Source organism: Schistocerca nitens, chromosome 7 (assembly GCF_023898315.1).
Source record: "Schistocerca nitens isolate TAMUIC-IGC-003100 chromosome 7, iqSchNite1.1, whole genome shotgun sequence".
NCBI classification, from domain to species: Eukaryota; Metazoa; Arthropoda; class Insecta; order Orthoptera; family Acrididae; genus Schistocerca; species Schistocerca nitens.
Genome location: NC_064620.1, coordinates 386,910,627 through 386,925,265, shown reverse-complemented (window position 1 = coordinate 386,925,265; position 14,639 = coordinate 386,910,627). Strand labels below are relative to the sequence as shown.

General features: G+C 39.5%; 1 protein-coding gene across 1 annotated transcript in view; it reads right to left on the bottom strand.

The window, feature by feature from the left end:
- Positions 1 to 14,639, bottom strand: part of LOC126194994 (protein unc-80 homolog) — a 1,036,886-nt gene that overhangs the window by 706,615 nt on the left and 315,632 nt on the right. The window contains exons 8-9 of the mRNA XM_049933411.1: positions 10,447 to 10,672; positions 9,957 to 10,079 (exon numbers count right to left, since the gene is read on the bottom strand). Of these exons, the coding sequence (XP_049789368.1) occupies positions 9,957 to 10,079; positions 10,447 to 10,672 (349 nt within the window). The remainder of the gene's footprint in view (positions 1 to 9,956; positions 10,080 to 10,446; positions 10,673 to 14,639) is intronic.

Genomic DNA, 14,639 nt, shown 5'->3' with positions numbered 1-14,639 from the left:
CCCAGTACAACCTTGGGCTGGAACAACTGAACCACATTCTTTGCCAGGGCTTTGATTACATATCATCATGCCCTGAAATGAGGGACATCCTATCCAAGATACTTACCACTCTTCCTAAAGTGGTGTTTTGTCGCCCATCCATCCTCCACAACATCCTAGTCCATTGCTAAGCCACCCCCAATCCCAATCCCTCGCCACAAGGATCATATCCTTGTAATAGGCCCAGTTGCAAGACCTGCCCAATCCATCTGCCCAGCACTTCCTATTCCAGTCCTGTCACAGGCTTATCCTGCCCCATCAGAGGCTGGGCCACATGTAAAAGCAGCCATGTCATGTACCAGCTCTGCTGCAATCACTGCATGGCTTTTTATATTGGTGTGACTACCAACCAGCTGTCCACCAGGATAAAAGGCCACCACCAAACTGTGGGCAAGAGCAAAGTAGACCACCCTGTGGCACAACGTGCAGCTGAACATAATATGCTTGATTTCAATGGCTGTTTCACTACCAGAGCCATCTGGATTCTCCCCTCCATCATCAGCTTTTCTGAACAGCACACATGGAAGTTATTCTTACAACACATTCTCTGCTCCTGCAATTATCTCAGCCACAGCCTACAAAAATATACTGTCCCCACAACCTCCACCCATCAGTTTCCATCCCCTCTGTCATATCACTCCTCTCCATATTGTCTCTCACCCTCTTTGTGGGTTGCCTTCTGCCATTGCAACTGTCCATCTTTCCCTGCTCCTCTCCTTCTTTTTTGCTCTGTGTTCTCTAACTCCCTGCCCCACAATCTCCCAATGCTGTCTCAGCTGCCAGAGTTGGCAGTCATGTGTGCGTAAGGTGTGCCTGCTTGTGTGAAAGAATGTGTGTTTCTCATTCTTTTTTGATGAAGGCCATGGTTGAAAGTTTATGCGTAAGTGTATTTTAACTGTGCCTGTTTGCAACTTAACATGTCATCTTTGCTGCAAGTGGCAATCTATCTTTTCCTACCTTAAAAATATTAATCAGTCTCCTAAAAATCATTTTCTCTTTTCTGCATTTTGCTTCATAAATCAAGCCAATCACATCATGATTTGTTATTTAATACAATTCACTGCCCTCCAGTACATTCACTCCACTACACCCCAAACTTATGAATTAGTTAACATTTTCCCATGCCCCTGGATTCACTACATACTTTTGCCATAAAAAACTGTGTTGTAGCAATATGAATTCTTCACTTTATCTTTCAGAATGCCACATTCTTCTTCACTGTTGTAGGTTGGTCGGTTGGTTGTTTGGGGAAGGAGACCAGACAGCATGGTCATCGGTCTCATCGGATTAGAGAAAGATGGGGAAGGAAGTCGTCCGTGCCCTTTGAGAGGGAACCATCCCGGCATTTGCCTGGAGTGATTAAGGGAAATCATGGAAAACCTAAATCAGGATGGCCGGACGCGGGATTGAACCGTCGTCCTCCCGAATGCGAGTCCAGTGTCTAACCACTGTGCCACCTCGCTCGGTCACTGTTGTAGGGATTTTTATTTTAGCCAAACACAAAGGTATTCCTCCTCCTTTTCTTCTTCATCTTATTCTGCTTCAGATCTCATAGATATACATTTGATACAAAACTTTTTAACAAGAGTGATCTTTTAAATTCATTAATGAGAAGCAGAAAGTGATTAACTAATTAAAATATATACATCATTAAACACAGTAATTCATAGACAATGGGCCTAGCACAAAAAGTCTCGCTGGATTTATATGGTGGCAGTTAGCACGCCTTCTCGGCACGGTTCAGTGATGAAAGTAACTACATGGCAATCTATTTATGCAATGCATTTAGCAACTATTCCCAGTTGTCCATCATTGCCTTCCACTGTCCAGAAGCCTACAGAATAACATTTTCAACTTATACACCTTATCGAAATGTCATCTTTCAATTGTTTCCCCCAATCCCCACCGGTAAAATTACCAGTGTGGTTTGAATGTAAAAGTGGAACAGTTATTTGCAGTCTATTCTTAGACAGGGTGTATACATGGACAAGGAAAAAAATTAACAGATTTTCCCCGGACTTCCTAGTTAAAAATACTTTTTCCTATGTGAAAATAAACCATTTCCAAGGTGAAAACACACTTTTTATGTGTTACGTGACACATTTTAGGAAGCAAAGCTCAGCAAAAAAAACAACAAATTTGGAAACATCTTTGATGTGTAGTAACATATATGCTGCATATTTTCATATCATGATATGCTGCATATTTTCGTATTACAAAAGCATAAATTCGAATTCCAACAAAGGCAGCATGTTAGTTTCTGAAGCATTGAAATCAAGATTGTGATGCGCATTTGCAAGCCAATTACAGCTCAAGTCACGTAATTTTCCTAGCCAATGACAGCAGACATTCAGAGCATAGGACATGTGGTGTAGTCAGCCAATAGCAACATCAATGGTAAGTTTTGTGTGTCCACCCTTGTGACTGGAGGTCTGGGGGACTTCGGCCATTCACTTACATAAGAAAATGAAACACCTACAGCCATCCTTATGATGTCATTTGTTCATAGCTCATTCTCACATGTAACATAATTCGTCTTGCATTAAAGGAAATTTACTTTGAAAGTAACCACCGTTCACAATATTTCCCTATAACTTGTTAGAATAGGTTCGTTTGAGCACTTGCCAGAGAGTGCCAGAAAACAGTTGCTACTGCGCATGTGCAGCTACAATGGCAAAGGAAGGCCAGAAAAGAAGTGTTACTGTGCATGTGCAGCTATGATGACGATGGAAGATCATGTTAAGTGTTTTCTCTGCTTCAATGCCTTTCGTCCCATTTCTGTTTGGAATTTTGTGTGCAGTAGGGCATCAGGTGACAACGAGCAGCACTGTGACATGTTGTTTGGAGCGGACATATGGACTTACTGTACTTGCAGCAATTGTTTTATCATATCCTTTCTACATAAGGAATGGAAAATAAGAAAGCAAGCCTTGGCATATGATTCATTTCAAAACTAGACTCTACAACTCACAGTACTCTCCACAAAGCACTGCAAAAAGGAATATAAGGGAATACAAATTTCCTGCAAAAATAATAAAAAACTGTTTGTATACAACAGAACTAAGAAAAAGTAAGTTTTTTATGTCTTTCTCAAACTGTATACAAAATTAACTAGGTTATTTGTGAAGCCAAGAACCTGTGTAACGGCATTTTATATTCTACTGCAGGAGTAAATATAAAGTATTGTGGAGAGTTACAATGACAAAATACATAGTGCTGCCAGTCTATAATTTACAAAAGAATGGTGCTCTGTATATTTAAGACATAAATAACATAAATTAAGAAATAACATTAAGCCTAGAGGAGGTACCAGACAAGTGTTGAACTTGTCTTGTGATCAGAAAACATTCTGTTTCATGGAAGGCAGATTTGTAAACTCCTGCTAAAGCTGTCAATACATCTGAAGTGAACCATTTTATTCAACACCGCTGACCAAATTTGCCTGCTTATTAATCTTAAAGTAAACACTTACATATGTTCATACATATATAGTTTTATGAGATCTTATAGTACATCACAAAAGAAACAGGTCACCAGAGGGTACTCCAAGAGCATCGAAATATCATAAACCATACTAAACTGTTTAACTTGGGTTAAAGTGCTCATTCGCACATCTAGATTCACAATGATGTAAGCCACAACCTGGCATTAACTTTTCAGTGTGATTTTCAGAATGCAAATTTTCTTGGAGTACCAGTACTGCATTATCTCATGTACCATTCTCTGTTGTTGTGGTCTTCAGTCCAAAGACTGGCTTGATGCATCTCTAACTCCAAGTAACTACTGCAACCTACATCCTCCCATCCATGCTTCCATCCAAAGCTAAATTAGTGATCCTCTGATGTCTCAGAATGTGTCCTCCGACCGATCCCTTCTTCTAGTCAAGTTGTGCCACAAATTCCTCTTCTCCCCAATTCTATTCAGTACCTCGTCATTAGTTACGGATTTACCCATCTCATTTTTAGCATTCTTCTGTAGCATCACATTTCAAAAGCTTCTATTCTCTTCTTGTCTAAACTACTTTTCATCCATGTTTCATTTCCATACATGGTTACACTCCATACGAATACTTTCCGAAAAGATTTCCTGACACTTAGCTCTATACTTTATGTTAACAAATTTCTCTTTTTCAGAAACACTTTCCTTGCCATAGCCAGTCTACATTTTATGTCCTCTCTACTTCAACCACCATCGGTTACTTTACCTCCCAAACAGCAGAACTCATCTACTACTTTAAGTGTCCAATTTCCTTATCTAATCTCTTCAGCATCAACTGATTTAATTTGACTACTTTCCATTATACTCACTTTGTTTTTGTTGTGTTTCATCTAATGTCCTTCTTTCAAGACACTGGACATTCCGTTAAACTGTTCTTCGAAGTCTTTAGCTGTCTCTGACAGAATTACAATGTTGTCGGCAAACTTCAAAATTTTTATTTCTTCTCCCTGAATTTTAATTCCTTCTCCAAATTTTTCTTTTTTTTCCTTTACTGCTTCCTCAACATACAGATTAAATACCATCTGGGATAGGCTAAACCCTGTCTCACTCTGTTCTCAACCACTGCTTCCCTTTCATGCCCCTGGACACTTGTAACTGCCATCTGGTTCCTGTACAAATTGTAAATAGCATTTCACTCCCTGTATTTTACACCTGCCATCTTCTGAATTTGAAAGAGAGCATTCCACTCACCACTGTCAAAAGCTATCTCTCAGTCTACAAATGCTATAAACATAGGTTTGCTTTTCCTTAACCTATTTTCTAAGATACGTCATAGGGGCAGTATTGCCTCACGTGTTCCTACATTTCTTGGGAATCCAAACTGATCTTCCCCAAGGTCGGCTTCTGCCAGTTTTTCCATCCGTCTGTAAAGAAATCGTGTCAGTACTTTGCAACCATGGCTTATTAAACTGATAGGTCGATAATTTTCACACCTGTCTCAACAACTACCTTTTATGGAATTGGAGTTATTATATTCTTCTTTAGGTCTGAGGGTGCCTGTCTCATACATCTTGTTCACCAGATGAAAGAGTTCTGTCATGGCTGGCTCTCCAAAAGCTATCAATAGTTCTAACAAAATGTGTCTACTCCTCGGGCCTTGTTTTGACTTGTGTCTTTCAATGTTCAGTCAAACTCTTCATGCAGTATCGTATCTCCCATTTCATCTTCATCTACGTCCTCATCCATTTCCATAACATTGCACTCTAGTACATCACCCTTGTATAGACCCATTATATACTCCTTCCACCTTTCTGCTTTCCCCTTAGGACTGCTTGTCCATCTGAAATCTTGATATTCATACAGGTGGTTCTCTTGTCTCCAAAGGTCTCTTTAATTTTCCTGTAGGCAACAACTATCTTACCCCTAGTGATATATGCTTCTACATCCTTACATCTGCCCACTAGCCATCCCTGCTTAGCCATTTTGCACTTTCTGTCAATCTCAGTTTTGAGTCATTTGTATTCGTTTTCGCCTGCTTCATTTACTGCATTTTTATATTTACTCCTTTTATCAATTAAATTCAATATCACACCTGTTACGCAAAGATTTCTACTAGCCTTCATTTCTTTACATAATTAATCCTTTGCTGCCTTCACTATTTCATCTCTCAAAGCTACCCATTCTTTTCCTGTTATATTTCTTACCCCTGTTTTTGTCAGTCATTCCCTAATTCTCTCTCTAAAACTCTCTACAACCTCTGTTTCTTTCAGTTTATCCAGAGCCCATCACCTCAAATTCCTACCTTTTTGCAGTTTCTTCAGTTTTAATCTACATTTCATAACCAATAAATTGTGGACAGAGTCCACATCTGCCCTGGAAATGTCTTACAATTTAAAACCTGGCTCCTAAATCTCTGTCTCACCATTATATAATCTATATGAATCCTTCTGGTATCTCCAGGTCTCTTCCACGTATACAACTTTCTTTCATAATTCTATAAATTGTATTCATAACCCTGTATTCATCTGACCAGAAATCTTGTTCCTCCTGCCACCGAACTTCACTAATGCCCCCTATGTCTAACTTTAACCTATCCATTTCCCTTTTCAAATGTTCTAACCTACCTGCCCGTTTAAGAGATCTGACATTCCCTGCTCCAGTCCGTAGAACACATTTTGTTTTCCATGATAACAACATCCTCCTGATTAGACCCCGCTCAGAGATCCAAATGGGGCGCAATTTTACCTCTGGAATAGGACACCATCATCATTTAACCACACAGTAAATCTGCATACCCTTGGGAAAAGCTATGGCTGTAGTTTCCCCTTGCTTTCAGCCACTTGCAATACCAGCACAGCAAGGCCATTTTGGTTGATGTTACAAGGCCAGGTCAGTCAATCATCCAGACTGTTGCCCCTGCAAGTACTGAAAAGGCTGCTGGCCCTGTTCATGAACCACACATTTGTCTGGCCTCTCAACAGAAACCCCTTCATTTTAGTTGCACCTACAGTACAGCTATCTGTATCTCTGAGGCCCACAACCTCCCCACAACGGCAAGGTCAATGGTTCATGGGGGGTTATTAGGTTCCTTATCATGGCATAATGCCATATATATCAGAGGATGAAAACCTGCACTTGAAATTTTGCAAACAGGCAAAATTACCCAGTAGTGGGGAATGAAACACTGTTTCAAATAAATTGATTGACCCTGTGGAAAAGATTAATAAAAACCAAACTTCTTTAGCAAACCAACAAAAATAACTTAATTTTTCTCAAGGTCAATTAATGCTTGATGGCCAATAACGTGGAAATAAAATAAATTGATAAAACTGAAGCTAATAACATATTTTAATCTTCTGTAACAGATATATGTTTTGTTTTCATTTGATTTGACAGCTGTAAACGAAGAGAAAACAGCAAAACATGGATCACATGGTGGAGACAATCCCCCCCCCCCCCCCCCCATTCTCCTCAAATCAGATTGCTCTGCACAAGTGTGAATCTGGCAGCTTGGACACGCCAGAAAATTTTTCTGGATTGCAGCTGGCTGCTTGCTGCTTATATCGCTAACAGCTGCTCTTCAAGTAGCCAGAAGCGGGCGAGGGCACTGCTCATTCGTTACTCAACTGCGCTTGCGCATGAGCCCACTGGCAAATGCTCAAATGAATCTAATGTAAACAGCTGTGATGTCATGCTCATCAAAAGCAGTTTGTTATGAAGTGTTCCATAGTCTTTGTTCTAAAGCACTTGACACGTTTTGCTGTTGGAAGATATGTGTGTGTGTGTGTGTGTGTGTGTGTGTGTGTGAATGCATTTTCTTCATGAGCTAAGTTTTATTTTGGTATTTTTCTCTCTGTATATTTTATTGTTGCCCTATTACTTGCAGTAGTGGGATAAAGTAAAATTTTTTATTAGAGTGTCAATTCTTACCAGTGAAAATTACAATATTTAACTGAAAACTAAAACAATGAAAAATTCCCGGAAATCTAAAAAGTTCCTGGGGTTTTCCTGGTTTTCCCCCAGATGAAAAAATTCTCAGGTTTTTCCTGGATTTCCAGGTTGTCCTGTGGTATATACACCCTGTTAGACGTAAGACCTGTCATATCAGAGGCTCACACCTAATAGACTGGTAAAACTTTGAGGAACTCCATCACGCAGACGGCCACCACTGGCCATGCATTCCTTGGCATTGCAAGTGTGACAGGGCAGTGTTATGCCCAGCCGCAAACTGGCGATGAACTACAGAGGGCACCTCCAACACAGTACCTACTTGTGTTTGTGCACCCTGTGAGAGGGAAATAGTTCCCACAGCATTCTACCACAGAGAGGTATACGAGCCAGTGACAGGACAGCACGAGTCATTCAGGCTTTGAGAGCCTTCCCTGGTCTAGGTGACGGGTGTTACTCACCCCATCAAACAGTCAAAGTCAATTGCTAGAGACAACCATTGCTACCATTAAGACATCATTGGTTTCTCTCCTGAATTATGATGCGTGATATTATTCTGAATAGGAAATTCTCACTTTTTTGACCTCAGCTCTGAATGCTCACTTATTGAACCTAAAACATGGACAGTTGTCGTCCTCAGACTCAGGCTTACCAGCCACAAACTTAACATCCAGCCAGCGATCTCTGCTGAACTAAGTGTCCAGCAAGTGCTCACTCCCGATTTCGCTCCAGGCAGTGTTTTTCTCAGTGAACGTAGTCCTGCTCAGTGCTCTCAGCTTTCAGTGCCAGTGTGGCCTTCTTGTGATCCACAGTTATTTTGTACCTGTTGTGTTATGCCTGTTATGGTATTCTTGACTTTAAGTCCTTACTGTCAAACCAGACTTCTATTTTGTCCAATAAACTTGTTACACCTTGGACTATGCTTTTCTTGTCACAAAGTAAAACTCTTCAATAGTAGTAGGAGCCATAAGGACACTTTATACACCTGGCCTAAGCTGTAAAAATGCCCGGCATCATGTTAAGAGTGAGGATATGTAAACAAAGGTGAATGTGTCCTGTAAATTTTATTGGATGACATGCCATTATGGAGAAGGCAAGAATTTCTGTACCCTAGACAGTGGTCATTGAGTGTTATTACCTGATGTTCCATGATGCTCCTGTGAGAGTGAAACATGTCACAAATTAAGTAAACACAAAACCATTTTGCAACCGAGACTGTCTATTCCTTGACCCTTCAATTGTAGTTGAAGTGAATGAGTGTAGTTTGACAGAGGGTTTTCCACATGCCTATTATAGCAGAAACTGTATATAACTCTAAGAGTGTACTACATGTTGTTCAGTAGATACAGCAGAAAGTGGAGCTATTGTTTGAATGTATCTCTATGGGTTCCCTGTCCCCCTTGCTTGGCCTCACCAATCATCTGATGATTCTCTCCTCCACCATCTCTGGCCTTTGGTCAGAGCAACCTGCAATCCAACCGTATGATAAAAAGGTTGAATTATGGGTGAACTACACTGCCCATCTGAAACCGTATTTCCTTGTCTGTGAAATCATAAGGGCTGAGCAGCAGTGTGTACTTCCTTGTATATGTCAGGCTGGAGATCTTTCACTTCCTCCAACAGTTTAACCCTGAATCAGAACCACATGCACTTCCTTATGAGCAACTGAATACTAGTCTGTTGGAATAGTTTGACCCACAAGTCCATGTTGTCACAGCACAATGTAAGTTGTTCAGTTACCACAAACAGATCAGTCAATCATATAAGGAAGGGACTGACCAGCTTCAAGGCCTCTACAGAGATTTTAGTTTCCAGTGCTGGATCTCCAAGTGCAAACCAACCAATACTGCATCACTGGTTTGGGATATGATCCTGGTTTACATCCCAGACAATGATCTTTACATGGATCTTCTAGAGCCTAAGAATCTCTCTCTTGAAACATTTCTCCTCATTATCCATTCATTACTTACCTGCTAACAGCTAGTTGTTCAAGAGGAAGCAGATTATCCAATGTAAAGAGTCCATTATGAAAAACTTCAGAAATGCTATCAATTTTTCATATGGCAGAAACCTTCCAAACAGAGCTAAAAAGGTTTGAAATATGTTTTCTATTTCAGTAAGTAACTTGAGAATAAAATGTGTTTGGTTCTGAAACTGTTGTGTGAACTGGCTGTTTGCTGCATGATAAGTGACAATGCTCATGGTAAACATGATAGATATCACAGAGATATTAAGCTATAAATTGGAGAACTGAATGTAACAGAGGAAGCAGAAGATTTTTTTATTCAATGTACTAGCTGATGATCAATAGTATTAAGGACCTTGCTTGTGTGTCCATCTGCTGTCTGACACATTGTGTGCAGTAAAAGAATGTCTTTTCTTTTCTCACACTGCTGAAAATTTAAATACTGACATATTGTCAAACAGCCATTGATGTAGTTATCTATCCTGCTACAACTGAAGAAAATAAGGATATTATTAAAAACACACACACATACACACAAAGGTAGCAGAGATTGTAATAAATACACTTACTTCCTCATCAACAGATTTCCCTTCCATTCTTACAGCACCTGTTGGTTCACATCCTGATACACTGACTGACTGACTTGGAGGACTCTCTGCTCCTTGAAATCCTCCTTCTTCATTTGAACCTTTCCCTAAAATAAGATGATACTATAATACAGGTTTCTCCTCGTTAACTTCTCATTATATAAACTAAGAATTCATACTTGACTGTTATATGCATGGCAAATGTAGGCAGTAGGAACTTATCATTCAAGTGGACTGAAGTGTTACCATCTACTCCAATGTGCAGTATATTATTTTGACTTTGTTTGATTTTAACAATGCAACAGAACTTGCAGTGCTTCTGAATATTACATTTTACATGACCTCTGCCAAGAAATATAATATTTTCACAAATAAACAGTCCTGTTATTTACTATCAAGTAACAATTAATCCAACTTCAACAACATAAAATATATTCCACACTCATGCCCATAATTTCAAATATTTACATTTTCGTCCAAGAAAGACATCTCCAAATTGTGGCTGCGGACCTCGAACCATCTTTGCCCAGAGAGAACGAGGTTTAGGTTTCACATGAGCTGTGAAGCATGCTGTATCTGGATGCTGATAATCCCAAAGTGCTTGCCACATTTTCAATCCATTTTCCAGTCTAAAATTTTGGAAATCTGACTCCTTCAAGTTGTGACAGATTGGTGCAAACAGATACACAAACAACTGTAAAAGGAAATAATTATTAAGAGACTATTATTGTCACTTTAAGAAAATTAGCAAACAAAAATACTTCAGGTGCCAGCCACCTATGCTACCAATTATTCTAAATATGTGACACTGAAGAAGCAACTGTACTTGCAACCATATGTGCTGGAGACTAAAGTTTGTCTTTCCATAAGAATTACCAGAAAAAACCATGTTTTCTTACAAATTTCCTCTCAGGAAATATGACTTTCGAAGTTTTAACTCAATTGTGTTCACACATTAAATCACAGAAATAATCCAAAACAGACTTCTGGAAATCAAATTATCACCAGCTGCCTAGTTGCTTGAAATGACTATTCTGCCTTTTCTGTTTTAAAGATTCATCCTTTCACACACCAGATTTTTGTTCAAGGAGATAACATCATTTATCCATTTGAAAACAAATGTAGCTAGTGCTTTGCACTTCCTATAGTGTAGAAATAGCTGAATAATATTTTATGGCTACTGCAGAAAGGTGTTTAATGCTAAAGTTTTTGATGCATACATGTTGAAACTGTTTGGGTCTTTCTGACGCAGATATCACAATGAAATAAGAACTGTGCGGCAGAGATTTAATTGACAGTGCAACAATTTGAGTTCAATTTGACAACCAGACATAGGTGTCAAATGCCTGAAAATCTTAATTAGCTTGGTACTGTTAGCAAAATAATACATAATATAATAATAGAAAGAAGATTCAGTTTCGAAGCTTAGGTTATATCTTGCGGTGAAAATAATAAGCTGTTTCAGTTTTCAAACAAATTCTGTTTTTGGGATTTCAGTGAACTTCCTGAACCCAAACCAATTCACCTTCATTCAGTATCTGGGACTATACGAACAGCTATGTTATTTTTAGATTTTGTAAAACATGGTCGCCAACAAAACTTGGTACATCTGTGTGCCAGCTGCATATTTTGAGAATGTCAACTAATTAGAAACAAAATCTAACGAAATGAAAATGCAGCAATTTCATTCTTTCTAGTTCCTGGGCAGGTACCTAGTTAGTGAACTTCTGGATTCTTTTTGAGCATCATTTCAAATACAACTGATAATTTATTTCATCTTCTTGATGAAAGCACATTACAGTACTATCTGTATGTGATGAATTTGTGAAAGTATAAGATTCAGAGGTGCTTCAGAATATCCCATGTTCCAATGTAAATGCCCTATATTCATACATTAAAATTAATGAAAATGAATAAATCAGTAACAAGACTTGAACGTCGTGTGGTATCGCTGTCTGGGATATTGGAGTCACTGAGTTCAATTTCTTCACCAATTACTGGTTCTGGCTCACCATCACCAACGTCACACATCTTCACTCTCTGAGACACTGTGGAGCATTGCTCATATTTCTGATTTTGAGGAGACTAATGTTCACCGTGTTGACCAAATACTAGTGACAGAGATTCCCACACTTTTGGGATTCAAACCAGCAACCCCTGTGTCAGGAGTCACTGCACGAGCACAAGTTAACAGCTTCAGTTATGAATGAGCAGTGTTTTCCACACCTGTTCCACACCAATGGTTCCTAGCCACCAGGGAATATAAAATCTGAAGATTTCTTAGGAAATTGAAACCAGTCATCTAAAAATAAAAATAAAAAACTTAAACATGATTACAATTGTGTGTATTGAAATAAGCTGTATTATAAAGATCTCTGTTTTTCCTGGAATAATGTTCCAAAAACTTCTAAACCTTTTATTTTTCTAATGTTGCCTATGGCTGCCAATGCATGTATCAAGAATTTTGAAAGCTCAAGAGTAAACATATTTCATTTATCATGGTACTGTCAACAGCCTTCTCATGTTACAGTTTAAGAAAATAATTTGTTGGTGTTGCTTTGTACACTGGTGTGTGAAAGTTAAGGATGATGCTGCACTGACAACTACCGTAGCTCAATGAAACTTAGACCATACATAGAAATAACTACTACAGCAGAGAACAGAAGGTAACTGAAAGAAATACACAATGAGGCAAACAGAAATAACACTTTCATTCAAAGGCAATATTTATACTGAAGTCAGCATGATTTATGATGTTGACCTGGATATTACAAAAACCAGGGCATGGTTCTTAACACAGTGCTTGCAGTGCATGCTCTGCAACAAGCTCCCAAGCTGATCACAAGCTTGGCATGGAGTTCCTTTGGTACAGACTTCTCATCCTCCACCATTGCAGTTGACAACTGAATGGTCACTGGTGCATGTGGATATGCTGAAATACAACTCCCCAATGCATCCCGCATGCGTTCAATGAGATTTAGGTTGGGGGAGTGGGCAGGCCAGTCCATTTGGCAAATATCCTTTTGCTGCAAGAGCTTTTACACCTGTACTGCCTGATGCGGTTGCACATTGCCATGTTACAGTGTTACAATAATGTTGATCAGTGAGTTTACCATGTTCAATGATTTGGAGGTCAGTACACATGCACCATAATACCAGGACCACCAAAACGATCTTGTTCAATAATGTTCTTGGGTGCATTACATGTTCCCACCTGTCGCCATATGAGGGCATGTCCAGAATCACTACTCAGACTCAATCTGCTCTCATCTGAGAAGAGCATGTGGTACCACCCCCTGTCCCTAGGCTCTTTGCGCAATTGCAAACATTGCTGCCAATGTGCAGGTGTCAATGTAACCCAACATACTGATCATTGGGCAAAGAGATCACCTCCCTGCCATCACTGTGCCACTGTGAAGTATGAAACTGTGTGCGTTGCAGTTCTGCTAAATTTGGTTGCAACTGCACCCATTGTTGGATGTGGGTCCCTTCTTGCTTGTTGCACTATGTAGCGGTCATCCGCTACTGTAGTTGACCATGGTTAGCCACCTCTTCATCTTTCAGCAACAGTGCCTGTGGTTCACAATGCTCCCCTTGTATATGAAACAATGCTATGTGCAAATACCAAACTCCTGGGCTACACTCATCATATTTCATCCTTCTTCAAGTTTCCCAATGATTCTTCACCATGGAAAGTGATCCACTTGTTTCCAGGCCATATTTTAAACAAGAACACCACTGCAGTGTACTGTAACTGCTTCCTGATTCGCATATGCTGTCTTTTCCTGTTCCTTCAACGACCTCATACTGCAAGATAAGCCCCATGTGGCTCTATAGTCACAATGAACTTACGACATGTGGTATCCAACTTTCTATGACCAACAGGAAGGCCTCTGGCAACATTCTCCTGCACTTTTATTCATTTCCATGAAGAAGTTAACATGTTATGTTACTTTATGTTGTTGTTGTTGTGGTCTTCAGTCCAGAGACTGGTTTGATGCAGCTCTCCATGCTACTCTATCCTGTGCAAGCTTCTTCATCTCCCATTACCTACTGCAACCTACATCCTTCTGAATCTACTTAGTGTATTCATCTCTTGGTCTCCCTCTACAATTTTTACCCTGCACACAGGCATCCAATGCTAAATTGGTGATCCCTTGATGCCCCAGAACATGTCCTACCAACCGATCCCTTCTTCTAGTACAGGTGTGCCACAAATTTCTCTTCTCCCTAATTCTGTTCAATACCTCCTCATTAGTTATGTGATCTACCCATCTAATCTTCAGCATTCTTCTGTAGCATCACATTTCGAAAGCTTCTTTTCTCTTCTTGTCCAAACTATTTATCATCCACGTTTCACTCTCATACATGGCCACACTCCATACAAATACTTTCAGGAACGACTTCCTGATACTTAAACCTATAGTCGATGTTAACAAATTTCTCTCCTTCAGAAATGCTTTTCTTGCCATTGCCAATCTACATTTTATATCCTCTCTAATTCGACCATCATCAGTTATTTTACCCCGCAAATAGCAAAACTCATTTACTACTTTAAGCATCTCATTTCCTAATCTAATACCCGCAGCATCACCCGATTTAATTCGACTACATTTCAATATCCTCATTTTGCTTTTGTTGATGTTCATCTTATATCCTCC